Here is a 26021-nt window from a genome sequence, read left to right as displayed (position 1 = left end):
TTTCAGAGAGCTGGTTAGCCACGAAAGACAGAAAATATATCTATCGAACTTTGAGAGGCCAAAGTCAAATATTCAAATTGCTTGTTCTGACAGACCAACAGTGTCACGCCTAAAGATATTCAGTTTCTGGTGACAGAAGAAACAAATCTGCTCACATTTACAAAGCTTAAACAGGTGAACGTTAGACATTTTGGTTGAAGTATGACTCTAATGATAATTAAAATAGTTCCAGATTAATTTTCTAATCAACAGATTAATCGCTTAATCCAATAACTGCACCAGCCCCATTTGTTCATTTTGAAATTAACCTTCATCAACAGCAGACTGAGCTTTGATGCAGCTCATTTACAAAAACACAACGGTACCTGGAGCTCCATTAACTGGAGCAGATCACTAAGCTGCAGTCTGACAGGACTTCAAGAGGCGTTACGAGATCATGACCTCTAGTGGCCGTCAGCTGCCCAGTGCAACCGACATGTCTGCTAGCTCTTCAGGTGGAGGACACAAAGTCAAAGTCACTGAAATACATTTTCTGTACTTGTCTTTATTCAAATAAAACAATACAAGTTCTTGCCTCAGTCTGAGCAAACACGACCTCCTCCACTGAAAAGCATTATGTTGCCATTTGGTTTGTCCAAAACATGATAAATAAAAAGTCAGTACAGCAAGTACCTTAAGACACAATTCTACAAATACAGAAAACACAGCTTTGTCAAACACAACCCAACCGGAACACACACACACACACACACACACACATCTGAAACCCAATGAAACACGTGAAATATACGTTATACTGCAACATTCAAGTTTTCTGAGTATATAAGTCCATAACGTGATAATATAAGCAAATACACCGAAATATTCTGTTAACTGCAGATTTGAGGTGGTTCTCTTCTAAACAACACCCAACACTTAAATGATGACTTTGACTCCAGAGAAAGCAACATGAAACAAATATCTGTGCGCTTCTGTCGGCTGGTGTTGTGGAGGTGCTTTGTGTCGAGATGGTTCAGTTTAAGGCCGGAATATTTCCATCTGACGTTAACTACACCATCTTAAGCTGCTTCATTTTTAGCGAACTGACCACCTGATAAATATTTGGCAAACCCTACAGCGACGTGTCAATATGACTGTGCTTAAGACACTGTACACAAAAGTTACGTTACAAAATTGAAAATCTCCTTTGGCAGACGACACTCACAGAAGGCACATACAGTTCAAAAGGACTACTGTACACTGCAAACACCACACCACCTGTTCCTACCTGTAGCATAACACCCTACAGCTATAATTTTCTCACTAGGAAGCAGACACTTTGCTACGGGCTCAATGCACTCTGTGAGCACAAAGATGGTCTGACCATCTGCCTGTTTAAGACCTTTGGTTATGCATTTAGAACACATGGTCCAAGGTGGTGACATATTTAAAAGGCAGCATTACACTAAATATCCTATGTGTGATACAAACTGTTAAGACAAGAGTGGGTTAAAAAAAAAAAACCATAAATATCAGCCACATGTGCACATCAGCATGGTTGATCCTGAGATTTGCATCTACAAAGACCACATTGTAAAGTAAAACATTACCCAGAGGAGTCCAGCAGGTACATTTTCTCAAACACACACACATTACATGAGCTTAAACTCTGAAAACCTTTTTGATAGCCATAACATTTTAGTTACATTCCTCTCACTAGTGTGTGTTGTAAGTGGCTGAAAACAGAGCCACATAACAGTAATAGTAGGTAAGAGTGACATCATAAAATAAAGTTGCACATGTACTCTTGAATGAAGCTGGGGACACTTCTAGCTAGTCCCTGGAAGTTAATATTAGCTACCACTAGGAGGCACCAGAAATCAACTACAGGCCTACAGATACTTATAAAGGATGGAGCTGAGAACATTTTCATGATCATACTCATAGAAGGATTACTTCAAAATAAAACCAATCAAGGTCACCTGACATGTAAACAAGCTTGTCCTAACTGAAAGAAAAACAGCACTAGTAGAAAATCTCTTCCTCCTTCTGAACTAGCTTATTATGACAAACCCTCGACACCTGTCCATTTGGTCCGTCACTTCAGTAAAAGATCAGAATAAAGCTTTTCTATGACAAATGGAGTAGTAAAACTAAACTGAAAATGCAAGATGTGCAAATTTGCAGCAGGCATTTTAAAAAAGTCCAAGAACAATGTTTCTGGACACCATCTGGCTGCTGTACCCATACAGGTGATGTAGAAACTCTTCCTTGAAAATCCAGACCTGTAATACATCTATGAATACCACTCACGGGCAACTTAACCTCTCTGATGTCAACGCAAACCCATCAAAATGTTTCAGTGTTTAAACCCGTGGTTAGGACCCACGCCATTGGGTTGTGAGATAAATGTGCGGGGTCGCGAGAAACCTAAATTTTCTGACATTTTGCTTTTTGCTGATGCATTATTTCATGATCTTAAGGCCCTTAAAGATGCTCAAACAAGGAAAAATAACTAGTTGAACTGGCCACCTGTGGGATGTCTTTTTACAGGGTCACAAACGAAAACGGTTTGGAGCCACTGGTTTGAAACCCCTAAATGCTCATCCTTCACATTCACATGAGAGATATAATCCAACACATGTAATACACGGCCAAATTTTCTGGAACAACCTTGTGTTTGTGACTAAGATACCGCGTGCGTGCATCTTTACTGAGTAAATTCCCTGTGGATCAGGTCGTTAATTTCCATTTGTTGCAGTGTCACCCGAGGTTTTCAGTCAGCTTGTGTGTGTGTGAGTTGCAGTGTGTGGGCACACATGGAGGTAAGTGCCCGACCAACACTGCATTGTGCAAGAGCAGGTGATTGTGCACGAGTTTCGCTGAGTTAATCTGTGCAGTGCTGTTTGTTGGAGGGTTATCGTGTATAAAATTTGAATTCTTTATTTCTATGGCTCGTGTGAGAGAAGAGGAGGAGGAGGAGAGGTGTGATGAGCTCACCTCTCCACTGTTCTCCCTTTACTCAATCAAGCTAAACTCATCTAAATCCTGATTGTCTGCAGCTCACAGCCTCCTTTGTGTTCAGTCTTCCTCTTCCATCCATCTGTACAGCATCCCACCCGAGGCTTTTGTTGCTGTTCCGTCATTCGATCTTTTCTGGGTCTATATTGTCCAGGTCAATATCAGACGAGGCCACACAACACATGCACAGTTTCTGGGTGTACAGAGAGATCTCATCTGCAGGGACGAAAAAAAAAAGAAAATCAAAAAAGGTTTGCACTCAAGATGATCTTTGAAATACTGGCGTTGGTTTTGCAACTTAAAGCATTACTGGTTTAATCGTTTTAGCAGAAGGTTAATTGTGTCAGGAAGAGGTACCAAATGGCCTTGTAGATTTTCTATTTTTATTACTACTACTACTTTATTCACATTTCAGTTTTATATACCTCTTGATAAGCATTTCTTTTATTTTCTCTATTCATCTGTACTTATTGCTGACCTTGTAACAGCCAGGTTTCCCAGCTGAGGATGAATACAGATGAGCTTTCTCTTACTCCTCAATAGCACTACAACACTACAGGAGCCTTTACAGCAGCTATATAGTACTGTACACTGAACTTTGAAACACTAATCTCAATCACCATTCAGCTCTTAGCAACACTAAGAAGAGAAGTGCCTATAGGATCTGGTCTACATGCAACTTAAAACTAGTAATCTGCTTTCAGAAGTGAGCTGTAATAACATCACACAGCCACATTCATTCACAGGAATTTTTCTTTGCAGCTTACTGTATGTCCCAGGACTTTGAATTTTATTGTTTTCTAAGAAAACCGGGTATCAATGCAGCTTTGAACTTACAATAATGTTCTCCTGGTTCTACACTGCTGTTTGTGCATGAATCGAAAAATGAAATTTAAACCTTTAGAAAGTCCTTCATGTTGGTGGTACCCATGGTTCTCTGTACGGTGGCTGAATGCTCATGAAAGTGAAAACATGACCACTATGCCGACAAAAACCCTTTCTAAGTCATGCAGGCAACATCAGTTGAAGCCTCTTACCCAGTATGTATTTTAGGAAGGGTGGCCTGGAGCTGGGTGGCAGGTGAATGCAAATGTAGTAAACTGGTGCACCAGACAGTGCTACAGCAATTCCCACCAGAGAGTTGATGGTGTCACTGTAGAGGGGAACTACTACCAGGAATACGCTGCATATACAGAAGACGATCGGGAAAAACAAAGAGAGCTGCAAGGAGCAGAGAGAGAGAGCAGGTTAATGAGGGCAATTTGAGAATTTGTTGAGCAGCTGAAAGAAAATGGAGGTAAACTGGGTTCAAAATCCACTGTAATATATTCAATGAAGCCGTGATTGCCTATAACAAAGCACTACGTCTGGTAAGAAAGGATCACTTTTCCAAGATTATCAGAGAGAATGCTGGGAACTAGAATATCAGTCTCCACTATTAATCAGCTGCTCAGTGAACTTAGAGAGCACAATGTCTGTTCCCATAGTTACGCAGATGATACACAACTGTACATCTGTGCAGAACCAGCTGAACAATGTAGTAATTCAGGCTTAAATTATCTTCTACTTGTTCACTGCTATAAGAAAACAGGAAGGCCACTGACTGATGAGGAGAACATTCTACCTTTGTTGTTCTACCTCTGTTCACCTATGTCCTACTTCCAACCTACATCAATGATATGAGTGGTGTGTATCCTAAAAATACTTACAATAATAGCAAACTATGCATGGTTTAATTTTCCAACAGCACATCTTGCCAATGTGATTCAGAGGTTTCAAGATGTCTGCGTTTCTCACAGACACATAATTGTCTCTGTGGTTACATATGTCTACCTTCTGTACAACACTGCATTGAGAAACTCATCTGCCTAGAAGGCAGATAAGCTATGGTATGTATATATGCTTGTCAGTACTCGTGCTGCATCTGTCCTCTTACCTTAACTGGTCGGGGCAGATCAGGAGCTTTGAAGCGAAGGTAAATCTGGCTGGCTACTGACAGGCCAATAAACAGCCAGTAGTTAAAACTAAAGTAGTTGATCAACTGGAACACGTCTGGTACAGACAGGTATAACAGAGACATGGCACCCTGAAAAGAGATGATGAAAGACACACAAAGAAACATTCTTTGAGTTAGCAATAAATAGGCATGAGGGATATGAGCATCCAGAGGTGATGAAAACCAACTGAATATACAGTTTCGTTTCAAAACTCACAAAAGCATGTGATACTAACATTGAAGAGCAGGGCAGGAATTGGAGTGAAACGCTTAACGTGGATCATGCACAGGACATTAGGTAGGTGGCCTTCTCGGGAACCAACGAAAAACAACCTGCAGGAGAAAACCAAAAACCATGAAAACAATTCAACATGTTTGCTCACTTTGTAGGAAACTGAGGCAAACCTACATACGGAAAACTAATCATTATGTGTGCTTCTATCTACTGACCTGGAGGCAGCGATGATGGAGGAGTTGAGGCCTCCATAACAGGAAATGGCGACAGACAAAGGGATCAGCCAGCGAGCCCAGCCCAGCACCTCATCTGCAAATGTCTGAGGAGACATTCAACAATTTGCATATTGCTCACACGAACTGACTGATAGGAGTCATAGCAAATAACAGTAAAAACAACTGAAAACACTAGATCCTGATGACGCATGTTTAAATCTGTAAAACACAATTCAAATTTCAGGTCTGGTAAGAAGAGGACTTGAGTACATACTGATGTGTGTCAATAACTAAAAGACGTTTTAACTTATCTGACTAACATGTTCACACACCCATGTGTTTCCTTCCTTTTGCCTTGTGAGGTAACACTTCTGACAATAAAGGCCAATGTAGTTCCTAAAAAAAAAAAAAAAAAACAACAACAGTCTGCTTCTGGCTACCTGTAACTGCTTTTAATCTCCTAAAGTTATTAGTTAGCATTACCTAATCACATACTCTGACAGGTGCTATCAGGCCATCTACACATAAGAAGTAAAAGCAGGATTCCTCAGGTCAGTGACCATGCAGACTGAGCGGAGAGCTCAATTCAATGCTGATGTCATCATATGACTTAACAACTAAAAACTGATATGCACTTCTCTGCAGAGTGATATGTCTGAGAAATTAGTGAGCCAGGTCTCACAATAAAGATGTGCTTTAAAATGTCTGTAAAAAACAGGGTCTAAGTTCAACAACTCTATTTCCCCTCTGGGGATCATTAAAGGCTTCTCTTATCTTATCTGCAATATGACAAATCCACTAACAGACAGAGGTCAAGTATTATTTGCTGTGTCCCTCACCACCTCAAATCCAAGGCAGCACACTTCCCATGGCGAGTTGGACCATTAGAATGAGTACTCTAACATTATCAAATACCATTACCAACAAGCCTGAGTACAACACCAGTACACTAATTATGAAAGACTTTTCTTTCCCAGGCCTTCTGTACAGTTAGGAGTCCAAAGGTGTCAAGGTTGGACAACACAGATACCTCAGACAGACACACATTAACATAATATTTGGAGACCATTCCAGCAGACAGCAGGGGAGCTATTGCTTGGTTTTAACTATCCATTAGATTACCACAAATGTAGAAGATAGGTATAGAATATCCATAATAAGAAATAATTCAAGGAGTAGAAGGGAGAACAAGTGACGCTGGGGGTGTTAATACACCCGATTAGAAAGGACATCTTCAGGATTTGGTGTGGCACTACCTTGGTTGCACATCAACTTCTCCTTGATGCATCAAACTTGCAATAAACACTTCTGCATAAGACATCTGAAGTCTCCCAGTGAGCTCCTTCCTTCAGCTCACAAGAATTTCCACCACACTAATCACATCATCAGCTTCCCCATGTTCCTGTGTGGGGCGCTAACCTCTTTAGCTAAATGAGGTTCCTGTCATCAACTAGACTTTTACAGTCACAGATGAACAGAAGGGAGTACCGAACCAGATACTGGTGCCATTGGCTGCCAGCCAGGCTGAAAGAGAGGACAGCAGAGACGGGAAGGAAAGATCAAAACCTGATGCCCCAATGAGGCTGAGCAGATGCTGTCAATTTGGGTAACTCCTGTGATGTATTAATAGAGTTAATGGGTAGACATTTGTGTGCACGCAGCCAGACTGCACAGCTTCTTTAGCATGCAAGGGGCCCACAGTCATCTTCAGATACTCACCACAGCAACAGCTTCACTGCTGAGCACTTTGTCGGCATCCATGACGACGTAGTAAGCGATGTTAGTCAAGATGTAAATGACTGTGACAATAGGCATGGAAATAGCGATGGACAGGGGCAGATTCCTACAATGGAGAAGGAGAAAAGTGTTTATCAATAACACTTAACTGGGCAAATACATGTTTTGAAAAGAAAAAAGCTATTTTCCAAAGTATTTAGAGTATTTTCCAAAGTATCATTTTTTTTCCAATATATGACAGATACAAAAACCATTTAAGGGTTATATTATTATTATCATTGTAGAGGGCTGAGAAAAATAATGGCTACAACACAAACACATGTAGTACAAAAAGCCTTAGGAGATCTAGATACAAATTTTCAAAGTTCATTTGTAGCTGTGATGCATTTAACTGTTTGTAAAGCATTGCCAAAAAGAATGCAAATGGATATATTTCTAAAACACCAGACCTCGTACCTCTCTGGGTTTTTGATCTCCTCTGTGATGAAGTTGAGTGTATCCCAGCCAGAGTAGGAATAGAGAGCCGAATAGAGGGCCAGGGCCATGTCACCAGGGTTCAGCTTGGACCCTTTGAATGAATCCTCAAAGTTCTGGTCAAAACCTACAACAACACAGCATTGCTACATGAATCCAGCGGATGTCCTCATTATTTCTTTCTTTCAATAATCAGATAACTAGCATGCTGTATATTTTATATATATTTTAAAAAGATACATGTCTGATCCAGTTTAGTAACAGAAATGGACAAAAACAGATGGCAAAAAAATCAATAACAAATGCCAAGCCCAATCCAAAAAAATTACATAAAATAAAATTTCAATAATTATTTGTATGTAAGATGTATGAAATGTATACATTCAGTTTTAACAAACCCATTTACTATGGGTAGTGTTTGGAGCAAGCTAGTCCAATAGCAAAATATTACCTATTAGCCAATCAGTACAAAGTGCACAGTTTGTCCAAGCTGCATCAAAATTGGAGCATAGATGCAGGAGGTACTGATAAACATTTGAAATATTTACCTTTTTGATCTGATACTGCCTGACTGGGGTGCTTTTGACGAATTACCAAAATCCATTATCCTTCCATGAACTTTAACTTTAACCATGTATGGAATTTTGCTAAATTGACTTACTGAATGATTCAATTAAATTGATTGATCCTAATCAGTGCAGTAGTTCTTCATTCTTTCAGTTTTCAGCAAAGGCAGAGCAGTGGTATTGGAATACTACATTTGACAGACAGCCAGACCGGACACCCTACCTTGTGCCAGCTTAACCAGGCCAGTAATGATGATTACGATAAGGGCTAGGACCTTGGCTACAGTGGAGATGACCTGAAGAATAGCACCCCATTTCACTTTCATAGAATTCACACAAGTCAGCAGACCTGATAGAGTAAGAAAACAGCAGTTAGCCAATTATCAAATATATATATACATACTGAATGATGAACACTCACTCTTATTAATTTCTACAATTAACTCAATAAAAACAGGACTCCAAGAGCAGGATTTGGTATATTGAAACAGTAGAGGAGAGATGGGGGCATAAGTAAATTCATCTTTTCAACCTGAAGAATCTGCTTTGCAGTATTTACATGTGGTAAGAGCACAGACTCTACTGATCCATGGTGTTAAGAACTAACCGAGGATTTTCACTGTCAAGCTAGCTGGAGACTGGCCCGTTGATATGTTGACACCATTAATGAGTCTGCATGCAAAAGACTTGACATACCGTACCTAAACACACTCAACTGGTTTAAGCTTGAACAGAAATGTCAACATTGCTATATCTGTAAAGCTCTTCATCCTGTATTATCACAAATCTTTAGGGTTGTCATTTCCTGAGCACAGTACATGTAAGGTAGAATTAAGTGGAATGTGTGGTTCAACATGTACCAGTAGTGATGCTAATAATAGCTACAGAGAACATTTTAATGCAACATTTCCTTGAAATACATGTGGCCTATCACTGATGCCATTCCTTTCACATAGTGTGCTTGAGCTTCTTCTACACTCCTCAAACAGACAACAGTCTTCAACTAGCTTCACATGAGTCGCACAGCAGGTTAATGTCAACAATTAACAGCGAAGGGCAAAGTCAGTCAGTGCAGGGTGCAAAAGAACCTATACTAAAAACCTATGTTGTACACAGTCTGACAGCAGAACAAGTTAAGCGCGTTTCATTTTATCTGAGGACAGGTTGTCCTAATTCTGTTCAACACATGGGTGTGTTAACCACAGTGATGTTAACAGTGATGCTACACACAAAACTATTTCTGTCAAACATATACAACACACACCTTTTCACCACTGATGCAAACACACATACAACAGGTTAAGTAGAGCATTTAAGTGAGGGTAGCCTTACATATGATGACAGCAGCGATGAGGCGGACGGCGTGATAGGGGGCTGGACAGCTTGGGTAGAAGGGCTGGACCAGGTAGTTGGAGAAGGTCAGAGCTATTACTGCCTGACAAGCTGGCTCAACTATCAACAGTGACGTCCACAGTCTACAGCAGAATTCATAGGTCTTCATTAAAAGGCATAAATAACATATCTTTATTTAATTTAAGTAAAATAACAATGAATAATGCCAGAATTTATACACTGCTACAACTAGGAATATAATCCTCTCAGTTTTAATCTCAGTACTATACATGCTTGAGTAATAAATATATCTGGTTAGTGAACTGACTCCTTTCATCAAAGTCTTCAGAAAGTGGCCAGACATACAGTAGAGGGGATAACAGCGTACTGAATTTGCTGCTCCTCTGGTTTACCCCAAGGGAACCATTTCTACAAGCGATATGAACCAAATCTCATTTTAGCCATAATTTACTTTATGTTTGATGGACATTAAAGAAAACGTGCAGTTGTATTGAGCTTCTACTGTGTGTTGTTTACAGGATAATGTGTTAAAACGATCTGTTTACAGACAGAACAAAACAACAACATACCGAATGAAAGCCAAGAAACCTCCAAAGGCCTCCAGGATGTAGGCGTAGGAAGCACCAGATTTACGGATGGTGGTACCCAGCTCAGCATAGCACAATGCTCCAAACACAGAAAATACCCCTCCAATGGCCCACACTACCAGGGACAGGCCAAATGAGCCCGTGTACATCAGAACCCCCTGCAGGATAACAAATGAGAGTAGAGAACTTGGTTTATTATGGTTAACCATGACCAGGGCATTTGCTTGTTTCTTTCAGTTTGGTTAGGAAGGTGTGAAAGCTGTGAAAGCAAAGCATGGCACCAAGGCCAGCGATATAACACCATACGGACGGGACAGTCTGAAAATATACAGTAGATGATTGTTCAAACCTTTGTGTGAACAGTAAATGAGACAACAACTGTAAAACAAATAGTTAATATTACTCAATGAATAGAGATTTAGCAAAGTTTAAATAATAGTATGCATTTTGTAACATTTTTCAAAACCATTTTGTCAATCTGAAAAAGAAACTTGAATGAGGGAAAACAAATTCATTGAGCTAAAAAAAAGAAAAGAAAAAAAAGCAGAGACTCTTACCTTAGGTGAGACGAAGATGCCGGAGCCAATCATATTCCCCACAATGAGACAGACCCCATAGAGGAGGGAAATCTCCTGCTTCAGCCGCACACCGCTGCCCTGAGAAGCCGAGTCTGCCTCGGCAACCATTCTGAGGGATTTACAGCCTTCAGCCTCAATTCAGAAGAGGTGACAGGAGAGAGATGGGGAGTGATAAAGAATACAGACTGGTTCCAGCAGCACCAGAAACTGAGACGAGGTGAAAGAATAGAACAATAGAAAGAAAAGAGGTGTGTGGACCAAGACGAGAGAGAGGGACTTTGAGTGTCAAACAGCCATTGCTGAATCCATGAGGTAACTCTCCACTGGTACACTCTGAAAGAAAAACAAGAAAACACCATATCACAGACGCACTTCACACATGTCAGGAGCTTTAACAGTTAAACCAAGTAAATGTAGTATACCCTTAAGTCAACTAATGGAAACTTGGCAATGAGGCAACTACATATAAGTAAATGAATGAATGAATGAGTGAATGAAAGTTAATGACATCCTAGTTTTATGAAGTGCTTTGCATGTAAGAACCCGTAAGTAAGTCTGCTACAGAAACCACAAACCAGGCTTTTACAACCAGAGACAAAACAGAAACAACCCAAAAATATATTATGCAATTGATTGTATAATAATCACAATCACAATTTAACAAAGCCCAACACTGGCAATCACAAATAAGCTGTCAAAGTTCATTTAAAAATATGTCATATCAAGCCCAGTCGAATGTCCCGCCTCCTCTTCCCTGTTCCTCAGTCCATAATTAGCAAATTAATTCCTGAGTTATGGCCAAAATAGTGTCTTGTGTAGTGGCAATGACCTTTGATCACCAAAATCTAATCAGTTTATCCTTGAGTCTAACTGAACATTTGTGAGCAACTAGAAGAACTCATCACTCATCACAACTCAGGCACTCCTGAGATATCTTGTTCACAAGAATAGGGTAGCACAACCTGAAAAAACAATGCTCCCAGCCTCAGCCCTTGCCAGTTTGGAGACATAAAATTATTGCTTCTGCAATCTTACGAACACTTCTGTAAGCCACGGGTCAGCTGGCAGACATTTTCTAGTTGTTGTTGTTGTTGTTGAGGGTTTGATAATTCCATCTGTGTGTTGTACAAGCTTGTGCCACGATGTTCTGGTAGCAAAACACTGTATGCAAAGAATGTGCTTTTGAAAGTCACCTTTGTGTTTTAATCCAAAGACAACAGAGCGTACGCCTGATGTTATCATGTGACCTGGATACGTTACCTGAGTAATGACATTTGATCATAGGCGTTTGTATTTAAGCCTGGGATTAATACTGTAAGTATTCTCTAACTTGTCAACACAAAAGGCACATCCCAGCCCTCATTGGCACTGACAGCAGAGACCCTAAAGAAAAAAGGGTTTTCTGAATATTTAAAGCCCAATTGTACGGTTATGTTTCAATAATGATCTAGCAGCACTTACTGATTTCAAGACAGGAAAACAAATAGAAAATCAAAGGCCATCTGGAAGGAAAATGTTTATAAGAGTATTCCCTGGCATGCATAACTTGGGGGACATCAACCAAACAGAAGTTTTAATCATTAACTATTGCTCAAAACCTTTTATCTATGTTAAACTAATAAGGAGAAAAATATCAATATAACAGCTGGCTAAAGACATTTAAACAGCAGTGTTTATGTGTTCAGTGCACCTTACATTCAGATATACGCCCTCATGCCCAACCCACCATGCTCTTTACATGTTTGAAACACAAACATAATGATATTGACATAACTAAAACAGCCCCCCAGGACCATGGCGCACAGCTGCTAAGATCTGACTTCTTTTCTCTGTTCCACATCATGTTCCTGGTACTGATATCAAATATTGGTCCTATACTGACTGAATCGCTGGGTATTGGTGTTGTTGTTTATCAAACAACATTTCAGTATAGTTATATCGATGTATTTATTTACTGTATTCTGTTTTACAACGTTAGAGAAGTAATGTTTAAGTCAAGCCTGGAGCTGCCTTGCATATAGAAGAATGATCGCAGCCTCGTTCCCACGGCGCATACATCTTATTAATTAAACAGTATGATAGGTATGGACCCATACCCAAAGCCCACATAACGGTACCGGGAATGAACCAGCCGGATCGCAAGTTAACATCTTAAATCGAAAACCAAACATGGACAGGAGCGGATAGTCAGCCGAGGGGAAACACCGCACCCCATGACTAGACCAATGAAATGTGCGAGCATCTGCACGGCCCGTCTGAGCCAACATGGCTGCTACAGTTAACTATCCCTGTACACAAGCTCAAGAGACATCTCTGGGGAGAAAACGATTTTATTTCCCATCATTCTCAACCACATTTGCGGTTCATACACCTCGTGTTCATAAGGAATACGTTCAGTAAAGTATCACAGAGGTATTGTCTGTTAAAAACACATTACACATAAAGAAACAGCGTCCTCTCATGCCAGACCCAACTTTCCTCCTTAAAACCTGAACAGACTGCGGTCGCGGTGCGGATACGCTGGGGGACGTGAAACGTGGACACGGACAACTGTCACAGTGTGTCTCAACGTTCACTTCACTTCAAGATTGAACTAAACACGCATAAATCCATCTGTGTCCCCTCACAGTACTGTTAACCAAACCAGCCGCTCCCGTTTCTCCACTCTGATATACCAAAAATCATCGCCTTCTGTAAATCATTAGCGCCTTGTTAGCACTGGCCTGATACACACACACACACACACACACACACAAGAGGATTTTGAGGGATCAATCAAACGGTTTCACCACACTAACGCTAATTGTCTAGCTGACACTGGGAGCAGTATCCATCTTAAAGTCAATGTGCGGCAGCTCATATAGCAAACAGAGCTAGCTGTAAAGCAACTGATGCTCCACATTGCATGATGCCGCTGATGTACATGCTAACGTCTGTATGTTATACTAACGTTTAATGATGGTGGCAAAGATTAACGTTACTTCGAGTTGAAACGCTTCGCCTTCATGTCATTTCATAGCTCAGGACATCATTTCTAAGTGGAACATAATGTCTGTATCCAAAAATAAAATATAAGAGTTACTATTTACCTCTGTCGTGTTGGTGTTCCGTCCAGCGGAGCAAGGAGCCACACATGTGGCCAACTTTAGCTCCTCAGCGTTTAAGCTAACCCTTCCTCATCATCAACCGCCAAAGGATGTCTGGCACCACCCACTGTCCGTCCGTCCGTCCGTCAGTCCGAGCGCCACCGCGGCGATGACAGATAATTACACACCCAATAAATGACTAATGCTTATCAGATTTAATACTAAGTAGATTTTAATCGATGACAACCACTGTAAAGTTGTTTCCATTGCACGACAGGCAATAACCAACGGACACACATGCACTAATACTTACAACAGGGTCCTTCATGGGTCAGCGCATTGATCTCGGTGTATTTGCGCAGTGACGCGGTCACACAGGTGTGTCTTTGTGATTTGGCAGCAGCTTTATTAAGATAGTAAAAAATGTGTTTGCTGGTCTGCCAAATCTGTATTTCATACTCAAAACACATTATTTTAGGATACTTTACTCTGGAAAAGGAATATGTATGAATATTGACGACTAAGAACTCTATCGTGTTGGGGGATGAGGCACTTGGGTACTTCTTTAAATTAAAAACAGAGTTTCTAAAAATCATTGTTAGAGGCCTCCTCCACACTTATATTGAGGTTTTCTGTTTTTAAAGTCTTGCACAGTTGTCCTGTGTTTGGCACTGTAAGTTTGTACCTTGTTTCATATGTTGTTGTGGCTTATTTGTAGTCTGAATGTTTGCACCAGTCCCACTTATTTATTATTTCCGTTCCTTCTGTTTTAAAACCCTGTCCTGGTTAATCAGTGACCATTCATAAGGTCATAGCTACACTTGACTTTTATGCACTGTTTTAAATAAAGCAGTAACAGTGTACTGGTTTGTTATATGTGCAAACATGTGCTTTTTGATAAGGAACATGACGTTGGAGTTGTAGGGACTCTGGTGCTACTTTGTGTTGCTTACATATACTCTCAGAGTTAAATGTACTCTCATACATCGAGTCAGTTGTTGGTAAAACGTGTCTGAACGAAGTTTGGCCTGTATGGTATGCTGTACAATAAATTATTCTATACTAAAGGCTATTGTGAAAAAAAATTGACATGACGTGCATTCCTCAGGCTCATATAACTTGAGATTTGCTGCCCCCTAGTGATCATTTCTTTTAATGATTCCACCCATCTGGATTTGAGCATCAGTATTTTCTGCATTTACAAAAAGGTGATTACTGGTATGATACAGCCAGTTAACCGTGCATTTGATCAGATAGGATGTTTTAGGCTGCAGGTACCATGCTGTAGGCTGCATGAAGACAGGTAAACTGCTTATACTTCTTCTCCTAAAATGGCATCATCTTACATGGTTAGGCTTGTAAGGAGCTACCTCAAAGCAAAAAAATTTGAAAATGTTAAAAATAAAGTATGCTAAATCAATATGTTATCCTTTTAAGAGCCATCATTCCTCTTTCAGCACCATGGACAGAGAGCCTGGATGTTCTGCTCATCACCACAGAGACAAAGAGGGAAACACCCACAATGTTGAAGGCCTGAACTCCCCAATGCGAGGGGACACTGCAATTGTCAGGCCTTTGGTTTGGAGAGGCGCGTCAGGGGACTGTGGCAGCCAATATGCTCTAGGAGGAACTTCAAGGCTCATTACTGACCCACTGTCAAGCCAATCAGATTATATTAAGACACTTCCTGTCAATAATTTCACAATAAAGGATTTTAAAATATGGTGCATCTTAATGTAACGCTCGGATGTGCTGTGGCGAATGGCACGATTTGATGGTTGGTTTTATTGTACCAAATAGCACAGAACACCAAAATTCTGGATTTATCTTATGGTGTTGAAACTACACTAACATTTATTTATTTATTTATTTATTAGGGATAAAAAAAAGAGATGATACAAATAAAATAAATGACAATCAGTCATCGAGAAGGATACCTCCTTCAGTCAACACAACCCAACCTCACAGAAAAAAAGTTCTTCCTCCCTCTGGAGGAATGTGCTGAAAAACAAATAATTAGTCACCACGAGCTTTAACCTGGAATAAAAATGTTTTCATATAGTGAAAATGACATGATGTATTTTTACATTTAATTTCACTTGACCCAATAGATTAAAAAAAAAAAAAAAAAAAGCTAATTTTCTTGAAAATTGACTAAAACTGTCAATCAATTATCAAAATAGCTGCTACTTAATGTGACTATTGTTACACATCATATCAGGGTTGGCATGACCTTATTTTCTGAACGACACTGTGCCGATCGGTGTCTAAAATGAGACGCGTTTGTCTTTTATTCTGAAGGCAAGGTCTGCAGACTTCCGTTTATGCTCTAGTTATTTTCCGCTGACTTGACGCAGCACATAACAGACCACCAGGCGCACCGGCAGTCCCCGTCTCTGCTGACTCAGTGCCTTACCAGCAGTCCCTTCACCCCGAGATACAGCATCCAGCAACCGACGCACACTCCTCCGGTCAACCCGCCCCGGCACCACCGAACAGAAATGGCCAAGACCGCAATCGGTGAGTTTTGCACTTCATCCTTTTTTTCTTTCTGACATAACAGCGGCTTCACAGGTTTGAGGATGCTGAGAGGCTGTGGCGACACCCATGGCACAAAAGGATGCTGAGGGTTGATGAGAGGGAGCGGCCAAACTCCTCTGCAAGTCTATTAGATCAAGTTGCGTGATTGAAGCAGCATTTTCCTGCTCTTCACTCTTTAGTTCGGCTTTCGAGAGTAATTTTTGTGCCTTTTGGCTGATCTTGAATCCAAATTATTGCTGATCAATACGAGCCAGTTTGGAATTCAGGTGGCCATATGAGTGACGCATATTTTTATTCATCCGAAAGCAGGAGGATTAAAAGGAGTGAATCCATATCGAGAGGAGAAAGGCGATTTTTATTTCTCCTCTCACAGCAGCGTTTTGTCGATGCCTGCCTGCCGCACCTGCCCCTTCCTGCCTGACTCAGAGCCGTGCGGCATAATGCAGCGCCAGCGACCCCACCCAACATCTCCGGTCCCCTCAAAGCGAGCCAGCCGCCCTCCAGGGTGTGAAATATTTTCACCGTGGCAAATCTCCTTATTAAAACTGGGCCATCTTATGTAGCTGGAATGTAAAGCCTGCTGAACCAATTTTGTGGATGACCGCTAAAGGCATGAATGAGAGAGAGAGAGGGGGGAGAGAGAGAGAGGAGAAAAAAAAGAGCATCCTTCTTCTGCTTTGCAGTCGAGGGGAAGAATTTACGACTGGCGATGAAAATGAACGTCGTCTCAGAAAGATCAGACTCCAATCCTATTAGGAAGGTTATAGACTGTGAATATGGCCTATTATGTTCGATAAATGTGTTATTACCAGGCCACAGGAGTATATATAGGGGAGAAATAAAATGAGGTTGCACCGTGTGGCAGATGTTAGGCCTTGTTTTTGTGTCAACCTTTGAATCTCCATATGAAGGCGTGACATATTTTTATTTGTGAGGATTTGATTATTTGAACATGTGACCGTGAGCCGTCTCGGGCCTGCAGACAGACGCCCGTGCCCGTGTCTGAGGTTAGGGTTAGGGTGTTTGTGCGTGGCCAGCCCAGTCTGTTTGTTTTCTGGCTGACCAGACACTTGATGGATGGAAGGGCATGGAGACAGACAGCAGCAAGGGTCCTGGTGTCTGCGCTGAGGGACGCCTGAAACTAAACCCTGACTGTTATATTTATTCCCCTCTCCTCCTCCTCCTCCTCCTCCTCCTCCTCCTCCTCCTCCTCTTCTCCTCTCCTCCATGATTTGAGCTGTGGACAGGCAGAATGGGATGGGCAGGGAGCAGACACTCTGGGAGACAGCAGCCATCATGCCAGTCAGCGCCCAGCAGGTCGCTGAGTTCATGTCGGCTCTTAGTATTTTAGCACTGTGAGGCAGGATGAACGCCCCTGCGTGTGTGTGAATGTGTGTTTTTTCATTCCTCTGAGGAGAACTGAGAGTAGAAACACATTAAAGCCTCTACATTACACGATGTGTCAACTATCCTACAAAACAAGCTCACGCTCCGAACCACTCCCATGTGCATTAAGGCCTCTAAGCACTTCTCCTGATCCTTATCATGCACACTTGTCATATCCGATTAGGTGTGGCCGTTCAGCTATTTCCCTAAAATCAATTCCTTTGTGTGCAGAAACAGAAGCTCCTCACTCCACCATCAATTTTCAAGCCACGGCCAAATTCAGCTATATTTCTCATCTTATTATCTTCATCGCTGTTGTCGTAATGTGCATGGAGCTCTCTCGGACTCATAGCTCATCCTGATTCATCACCGGGTCTCATCGATCAATGCAGAACACTCCCATTACTGGTTCAGATGACTGTTGCTCTTTAAGGAAGAGGTGACATCAATCCAGTGCTGATGGTATGTCCTGCGCTCATGATCTGTTCATCATTTGTGGTAATCAGCATCTGGGTGAGACAGTTCAGGCATTTTAGTGCCCTAGTCTGGCAAATTTTATGCTCCTCGGGTTGTACATGATGCATAGTTTAGCACAGTTTAGCAGAAAGCCATTTGCTCCTTAAGTGTTGTGACACAGTTTCCTTCTGCACATGTAATGCACTGATCGGGAATTAATCGGGTGCTGACAGAAATGTAATAGCCAACAATTTTGATCATCAGTCAGACAAAATTTTATTCATTTTTCAAGCAAAAACACCAAAAAAACGCCTTATTTCAGCCTCTCAACTGCGATGATTGGCTGCTTCGCTTGATTTTATGTGATAATAAACTGAAAATCTTTGGGTTTTGGAGTGATTGCTGAACAAAAAAGACTTTTAAAGCCATCATCCTGGGCTTTATGAAACTGAGGTTTTCTGAGTTATTTAACATTCTATCAACCAGAAGCTTTATGAATTCATTGAAAATGATCTTGCAGCCTTGCACTGACCTCCTTGGATGGACACCGGGTGTGGTTCAGGAAAACTTGCCCATCTCTCCTACAATTACTGGCTCTGCCCCTGAGCTTCTGGGCGCCTTAATGTTTCCTTTAATAGCCAATTTTGCTGTTGTAGTAACCTCATAATTTTTGTGATTATATTGCTGCTGGGTGGCCCTGCTGTAAAGGGCCCGTATGTGCCGGACGCAGATGCCAAGCCCATTCTGCTGCGAGGTTATAGGAGCCAGGAGGGCAGGAAACACTGTGATACACGAAGCCTTCATAGGCATTTTGCTCACAGCCTTGACAGCAGTATCTTTGATGTTTTTTGAGCAAAAATGCAATAAGTTGATCAATTGATCACCGTTCTCTGACTAAATTCTTATAGTGAGGGTTTGGTGCTTTAAGAGAGGAAGAAAGAAGCAAGGAAGAGTGTGGTTTAGAGAAATAAAGGAGGCAAAGTACTAAATAGAGGTGTGGTGGTTTGTGCTAAAGCAGAACTGAAGCTCCCAGGAGATGCAGGAGAAAAATAGAGAGGGAGAATGAGAAAATGGGATTGAGAGGGAGAATACATCAGCAACAGATGAAACGGAGGCTTGGGCCTGCAGAAGGTGGTGGTGAAGAGGGATGCTTGCGGGGGAGGAGGTACAGTAGATATTGATGATCTGTGCTCTTTGGCTGATGGATTGAAAGAGGAAGTGCAGCGTGCTGGCTGTGTGTCTGTGGTCGGTAGAGGAGGAGCAGCTCTCTGAGAGGATGCAGAGCAGACTGGTTGAAACCAGCCTGCCGGAGGAGTGAGGGAGCGCTGAAGAGGTGTCGTCTGAAATTATTTTGTCTCGGCTCAGATCGACAGAAGAAGCTGACCCGGCATGTCTGACACGCAGCCGGGATCTTTAAACAGCTGCTCGTGTTTGAACGCCTCCTTCTGTGGAGTGTCATTGTGGATCATTTGTCATTGTTATGCGCCCGAGCCACTCGGGATGAGCTTATTACTACAGAAGGAGAAGATCGTTTCTCTCAGGAGAAATAAAGCAGCAATTTCATATTTTTGCACAATGAAGAATCTCATATATTTTTGATTAGGCATATAAAAGGAAAATCTCCACGGCCCTGAGTTAGAGAGCAGTTTCAATTTACAGTGAGTGCTTATCTTCCAAGACAGCAAAGACATGAAACGTACTCTGATGCAGTAAAAACCAAGATTTTTACTCACCTCAAATAAAACTAAACTAACTGTGATAAAGCTGCAAAGATTAGTCATTTTTTAAGTAAAAATGCCAAACATTAGATTGTTCCAGCTGTTCAAATGTGGATTTCTATCGTTGTGAATGGATTATGTTTGGGTTTTAGACTGTTAGCTGGACAGAACATGACATTTTGTGAAAGGCCCTTTGACTTAAGGAAATTGCAAAGGGCAAACTGATTAATCAAACAAATAATGAATTTAATTGATTGTTTAAAAAACAAAATTGTTGCAGCCCTGAAATAGAAATCTGGATCTAAATGTTCAGTCTGAATAGATTGTTGAATTCAGAAGTGGCCCCACCCAGAACTTGGCAACGCCAAACAAGAATCTCTGCTGATCTGCTCCATAAGCACTTAACCCAAATTACCTGCTCCACTGAAGTGCTCACTGTTTGAGTCTTCAGCTGTCAAGTGGGCTTGTGTGTGGGATAAAATGGCTGCTGGGGGTCTTGACATATACACAGCGATTAATGAGCCTGTGACAACCCTCTTAAAGCTCTGCTCCCCCTCTCTTGTCAGCAGGAGTGGTGCAGTCCGCTAATTACAAATTAAAGTGCTCTCCACCTGAGGTGGCTGCTTCCATTAGGCTGTCCTGGGGCCAGTTGATGGCGGCTGCAGGTCCCACTGGGAGCAGCCCCCTTTGCTGGTTTTTAATCCTCCTGTCTGACTGTTTATATCAGAAAGGTGTTACTATCCTTGCGAAGCCCCACCCCGGTGTTTTCTCCATCTTCCTCCATCCGTTCTTTCCTTTCATCTCGCTACTTTCTGTTTCTCTACCAAACACCACCTTTATCTCCATTCCTACTCAACCCCTCTCTCTTCCAGTATTTCTCTGTTTTTTTTGCACACCCCCTACCATGCTCCCCACCCTCTCCCACTTCCTCCTCAGGGAAGGGGTTAACAAGGCCATCAGAGAGTAGTGAGAGCTACATCTGAGAGTTGATCACATTACTGTGGCGTCTGCCAGTCTGCAGGGCAGAAAGCGAGACACAGAGAGAAGAAGAGAGAGCGAGCGGGGAATATGAGTGAGGAAGAGGATTTGGATTAATCATACTGTACACCGTACCCCACCACAGAGAAGCTCTTTCAAAGCAGATCTCATTTCTGCCTCTGCTACTGTAGCCTCCTGCAAATCATGAATCAACGTGGCACACTTCAGCCCTGCGGGCCTCGTGCTCTGGGTGATGGATTTTGCCATAATATGACGGCTGGCATGCAAATCTCCACTGTGGGGCGGTGTGCACTGACAGAACACAGCAGCCATGTGCTAAAAGCAGAATATTTCACAGCCTGCAGCGTGTTGCAGATATTTTTGCCGTTCTCCCTGCAGGGACTGCTGCTGAACTCTGGGCTCATATTACAAAGTAGTAGGTGCCAAGAACACAGGAATAAAAAGAAATCAAGGTTAGACAAGGTTGGTTGTTCTTTTCTGTGTTTCCTCTGTCTGCCCTTTGGAGCGCTCTGTCCCTCCCTATTGAGCAGGGAGCAGGTTGCCAAATACAGCAATGATTTGATGCCGGCTTTGCTTCAGTGCTGTTAACGCTTTGGACCATAAATGGACCAGCGGTGGACAGTCGTATTGCTGCGTTGTGCTGATAAGCTAAACCCTCGGCTAAGCCACAGACAAAGAAGATATCCATCCAAGATATCTGAATATCTGTCATAAATCCTGCTTTCTTCGCTGTCTAAATTACCTGAAAAGCTAAAACTAATCTTTGGTGTTTTTTGGTTTTAGCCATGGAGAGGCTGACAGCCAATAGGGCGTTGTCTGGCTGGTGTTAATAAATAATAGGCCAAAATTAAATGCATAGCTAATGATGTGTGGAGAATCCTGTCGGGAAGACAGCATCTTGGCTGTTGGGGAAATTAGGCCAAGTGAGGACACATCCCTCCTGCTCCCCTCGCGACTCTGTGAAAACAAAAACCACAAAATGCCTACAAATCCCAGAGCAGTTCAGCTCCACAAGACTTCCTTTGAAGAGTTTTCTTTTTGGAGGATTTGACGAATAATTAAGTGTTTACATCAAAGCCCTCCTGTGGAGGTAGAAATGGGTTACCAGTGTTTCATCTTTTTGTATGTTACTAGGTTAATGATATTTTATGTTTGTGCATGTGTGTTAGCAGGACACTGTTTACATGCAGCTGCGAGTGTAACACACAGTCATGTTTACCTCCACAGCTTACAAAGAGAAGATGAAGGAGATCTCAGTTCTCTCGCTCATCTGCTCTTGTCTGTACCCAGACACCCGCAAAAACATCATGGGCGACTTTGAAGGTACGTGGTACTCAGACTGAAGGCTTCTATTTTTATCTTCTTTATCAAACACGCTTGAATGAAAAGTCACACGTGGAAAACAAAGGATTTCTCTGTCTGTCTGTCTGTCTGTCTGTCTGTCTGTCTGTCTGTCTGTCTGTCTGTCTGTCTGTCTGTCTGTCTGTCTGTCTGTCTGTCTGTCTGTCTTTCTCCATAATGCACACACATGCAGACATGGACATCAAGCCCATTAATAAGCGAGCCTCAGGCCAGGCCTTTGAGGTCATCCTGAAGCCGTCCTCCCCTGTGTCTGATGTTACCCACTGCATCACCAACCCCCCAAAGAAGGAGCTTTCCCTGGACGACATCCAGAAGAAACTGGAGGCAGCTGAGGACCGAAGGAGAGTAAGGATGTTTATTGCATCCAGCTACCAGATATCACTTTGCCTGTCTCAAAACTAAACCAATTCTGACCCAAAACAAAAAGAGAAATTCAACCTTTACTAATTAATGTTAATAGAATGCTGTAATAAGTATTTCCCTTTGCATCTAATTTGATGTCTGGTTGTTGTGTAAATTGTGCATCATATTGACTACTGCGACTGCAAAATGACCAGGAAAAATCTAAACTTCCTGCGTCTCATTGATTCAAATGTCAATACAGTCAGTCAAGCAGCCGACAAATCCAGCAACCCAACAACAAATCAATCACACAATCAATAACACAGTTTGACGGATTTTTCTAACACCAGATGTCCAATACTGTGAGTCAAACATACAGTATATCATATAAATTAGAGTACATGCCATGAGAGGATGAAGGTGAAGAGGAATTCTCTTACAGACATTTTTATGCTTAACGTTAATGTGTGAGCATGATTTGTTGCACCGGCTCTGACTCACACTTAAATTTAGAGAAAAATCAATGGGTGGTGTTGAGTAAATCACTGCCTCGCTATCGACCCTTTGCTCTCTGACTCCTTCTCTCTGCTGCCCTTCGCTCTTCCTCCTCCAGTCCCAGGAGGCGCAGGTACTTCGGGCCCTGGCTGAGAAGCGGGACCACGAGCGCGACGTTCTGCTGAAGGCCATGGAGGAGAATAGCAACTTCAGCCGCATGGCCGAGGAGAAGCTCCAGATGAAGATGGAGCAAAATGAGGAGAACCGGTTGGCTTATATGGCCGCCATTATGGAGCGCCTGCAGGAGAGGGTGAGGAGCAGGAGCATCCAAGTCTTCATCACACTGCCAGGGGAAATTCTGCGAACAAAACCTCAAAAATGCACACTTACGCTAAAGCTACACTAAGTCTGAACTAAGCTAGTGCTGGTGCAACTGGCGTCTCGTTGGGGGGGGGGGGGGGGGGGTTAGGAAAATGCAAGGTGTGACAGGAAGTTGAGAAGAAAGACACGCAGGTGGAGACAAGAGGAAGAAAAGGGCAAGGGGGGCTGATCTATTGGCTTGACCTCCATAGATGGAGCATCGTCAGGAGAAGATGCAGGAAAGTAGAAGTTTGACAGCAACAAAGATGTAGTCTTGTGCTTGAGGGTAGTCGCCACTGCAAAGGCCGAAGCAGAGAAATGGTGAAGTGAGCGAAAAACAAATGTGAGGAAAAACACGAGAGCCTCAACGTGTGTTTGTGTTTTCTCTAGGAGAGGCATGCTCAGGAGGTGCGCAGGAACAAGGAGCTGAGAGAAGAAGTGACAGCGTGAGAAGCCCCAACAACTTCTACGTCCCACCCCCAAACCCCTCCCCACCACCACCACCACCACCCCCAACCCTGAGGAACACCCCTCTCGCCACCTTTTCCTACATGTTCCCACCTCTCCACCCCCCACCCGCCATACTCCCCCATACTACTATGAAACTACCACAGCCTGAGACGCCACCCCGAGACAGTGGGAGGTTCGAATGGGGTTGGGGGTGGACAAAAAAAAAAAGCAAAAAGAATTTAAAAAAAGGAAAATTAATGTCTCCCACCCACTCTTCCCAAAAAAAAGAATGTTTTTGCTCCGTTTAAAATGACCAGAAAAGAAAAAAAAACTCAAATTGACAAGCGACAGTGGGTATTGGTTTTTGTAAATACTTCTTTTTTTGTTATATACAGTACGATACAAGCAGCAAAAGTATTGATTGCAGTGTGCCATTTTTCTATATAAGTTTCCTCTCCTTGCGTAAATATGGATGTAATGATTTGTTCATTTTCATGTTTGTTCATTTCAGCCTGAGAACCATTTCAGGCGTAGGTGTTCGTTGTTAGTTTGCCAGCTAGCTGATGTTTGCTGCGACTGGCTGCGTCCTCACAAGGCCCGCATCCTGGCTCCGTTCCCTCGTCCCCTCGAGTGGGCACTCACTCATTTGACCCTGCAGATACAGAATTGGATCAGTGTTTGGTCCGAGTGATTTTCCAACCAGTTTATGCCAGTGTTCCAATTAGCAAGGGACATGTGCAGGAAAGTTGGCAGAGGGAAAGGGGGCAGTTTGCTCTCTGTGGGGACTGCAGGCCGTCGCTGCACATCCACTCCTGTGAGGTAGATGGTGACTGTACCGCAGGAGAACACTATAGCATTTAATGAGCCCATCCCCATCCTCCTCCCCTCCGTCTGCAACCTCTCCATCTCTCCACATGCATACATACTGTCGAAGCACTCACTCACATGCTCTCCACATGGGCAGGCACTCAGCCAATCATAGCACAGAGCTCAGTAGATGCTCGTTAAATCTGGCACCGGAAAGCTCACGTAACATCCCTGACCAATGGCGGGCTTCTTACATTCCACAGAAACAAGCTTCCAATCACATTTCCAATCACGTTTTACCGTAATATTCAACACAACTGCAGTTTAAGTGCATCTGAAGAGGGCCGAAAAACTCCACCTGAGATCAGACTGTGAATCTTCTGCTGGAGAGAATCCAAAAAAAATCCCAGCTTCCTCCATTTCATAGAGGCTAGAGTAGTGCTAAACATCATCAGCGCCTACTGGAGTCATTGCACTTCACTCCAAGACACTGTAAATGCCACTGAAAGGTCGGCACAAGAAAGATATTGAAGCCATAACAGATATCGCTGCAACAATGATCCATGAACACAGTATTGCCGTCTGTAAAGGTGTATATGAGTGTATTTAAGCATCCAAATAGTTTGTAACCAGGGGTGTTGAAGCCTGAGGTTGAACCCTGTCGGTCACACACGCACGGTAGGCCCATAGATGTGTGTGAGTGTGTGTGTGTGTGTGTGTGTGTGTGTGTGTGTGTGTGTGTGTGTGTGTGTGTGTGTGTATTTCAGAAAGGGTGGGCAGATAAGCAAATGTTTGTGCCATGTGATTATGACCCGTTGAAATATGAACCAACACATTGCAGTGTGTAACAGCTGTCACGAGTACATCACAGTGACGATCCCGCCTCTCTCGCTCTCTCTCTCTCTCTCTCTCCTCTGTCCATTCGTGTGTTTCCCCCTCTCCACGTATATCTTTGTGAGCAAGCAGTGGTTAATAAAGATTTGGGGTTCAGTGAATGAAACGGGCTTCGAGAGTGAGTTCTTTCAGGCGCTGGCATCAGTCGTGTCTGCGGTGTAGCGTTCAGGTAGTTCCACCTGAGTTTCCTGTAGAACAGTGTGTTGAGACACAGCTCATTGTAGATTAATGCAGCTAACGTTTAATTAATGATGAATTAATTAATCATTTATTCATCTGGTTTGTAAAAGATTAGAAAATCAGAGAACAATGGAAACTGCCTGGAATAATTTCCCAGACAGAGCAAGTTTCAATTGATCTTTTTTAAGGCAGACATTTTTACAC

General features: G+C 42.4%; 2 protein-coding genes across 2 annotated transcripts; one reads left to right on the top strand and one right to left on the bottom strand.

Moving 5' to 3' along the window:
• Positions 1 to 528: 528 nt before the first annotated feature.
• LOC139345635 (Y+L amino acid transporter 2) lies at positions 529 to 13959 on the bottom strand. The gene is made up of 12 exons (XM_070984379.1): positions 13831 to 13959; positions 10721 to 11074; positions 10146 to 10321; positions 9556 to 9698; positions 8447 to 8572; positions 7640 to 7784; positions 7166 to 7289; positions 5447 to 5550; positions 5233 to 5329; positions 4937 to 5086; positions 4038 to 4221; positions 529 to 3216 (listed from the first exon to the last, which is right to left on the bottom strand). The coding sequence occupies exons 2-12, from the start codon at positions 10847 to 10849 to the stop codon at positions 3122 to 3124; spliced, it is 1473 nt and encodes a 490-aa protein (XP_070840480.1). The 5' UTR covers positions 10850 to 11074; positions 13831 to 13959; the 3' UTR covers positions 529 to 3121.
• A 2228-nt stretch (positions 13960 to 16187) lies between these two features.
• On the top strand, positions 16188 to 25743 carry stmn2b (stathmin 2b). The gene is made up of 5 exons (XM_070984678.1): positions 16188 to 16347; positions 22155 to 22250; positions 22462 to 22634; positions 23245 to 23436; positions 23877 to 25743. Exons 1-5 carry the CDS (start codon positions 16329 to 16331, stop codon positions 23934 to 23936), a joined length of 540 nt encoding a protein of 179 aa, XP_070840779.1. The 5' UTR covers positions 16188 to 16328; the 3' UTR covers positions 23937 to 25743.
• Positions 25744 to 26021: the final 278 nt, after the last annotated feature.

This window comes from Chaetodon trifascialis, chromosome 17 (assembly GCF_039877785.1).
Source record: "Chaetodon trifascialis isolate fChaTrf1 chromosome 17, fChaTrf1.hap1, whole genome shotgun sequence".
NCBI lineage: Eukaryota > Metazoa > Chordata > Actinopteri > Chaetodontiformes > Chaetodontidae > Chaetodon > Chaetodon trifascialis.
The sequence above is the reverse complement of the archived record's forward strand: the minus strand, read 5'-3'. Positions and strand labels throughout refer to the sequence as shown.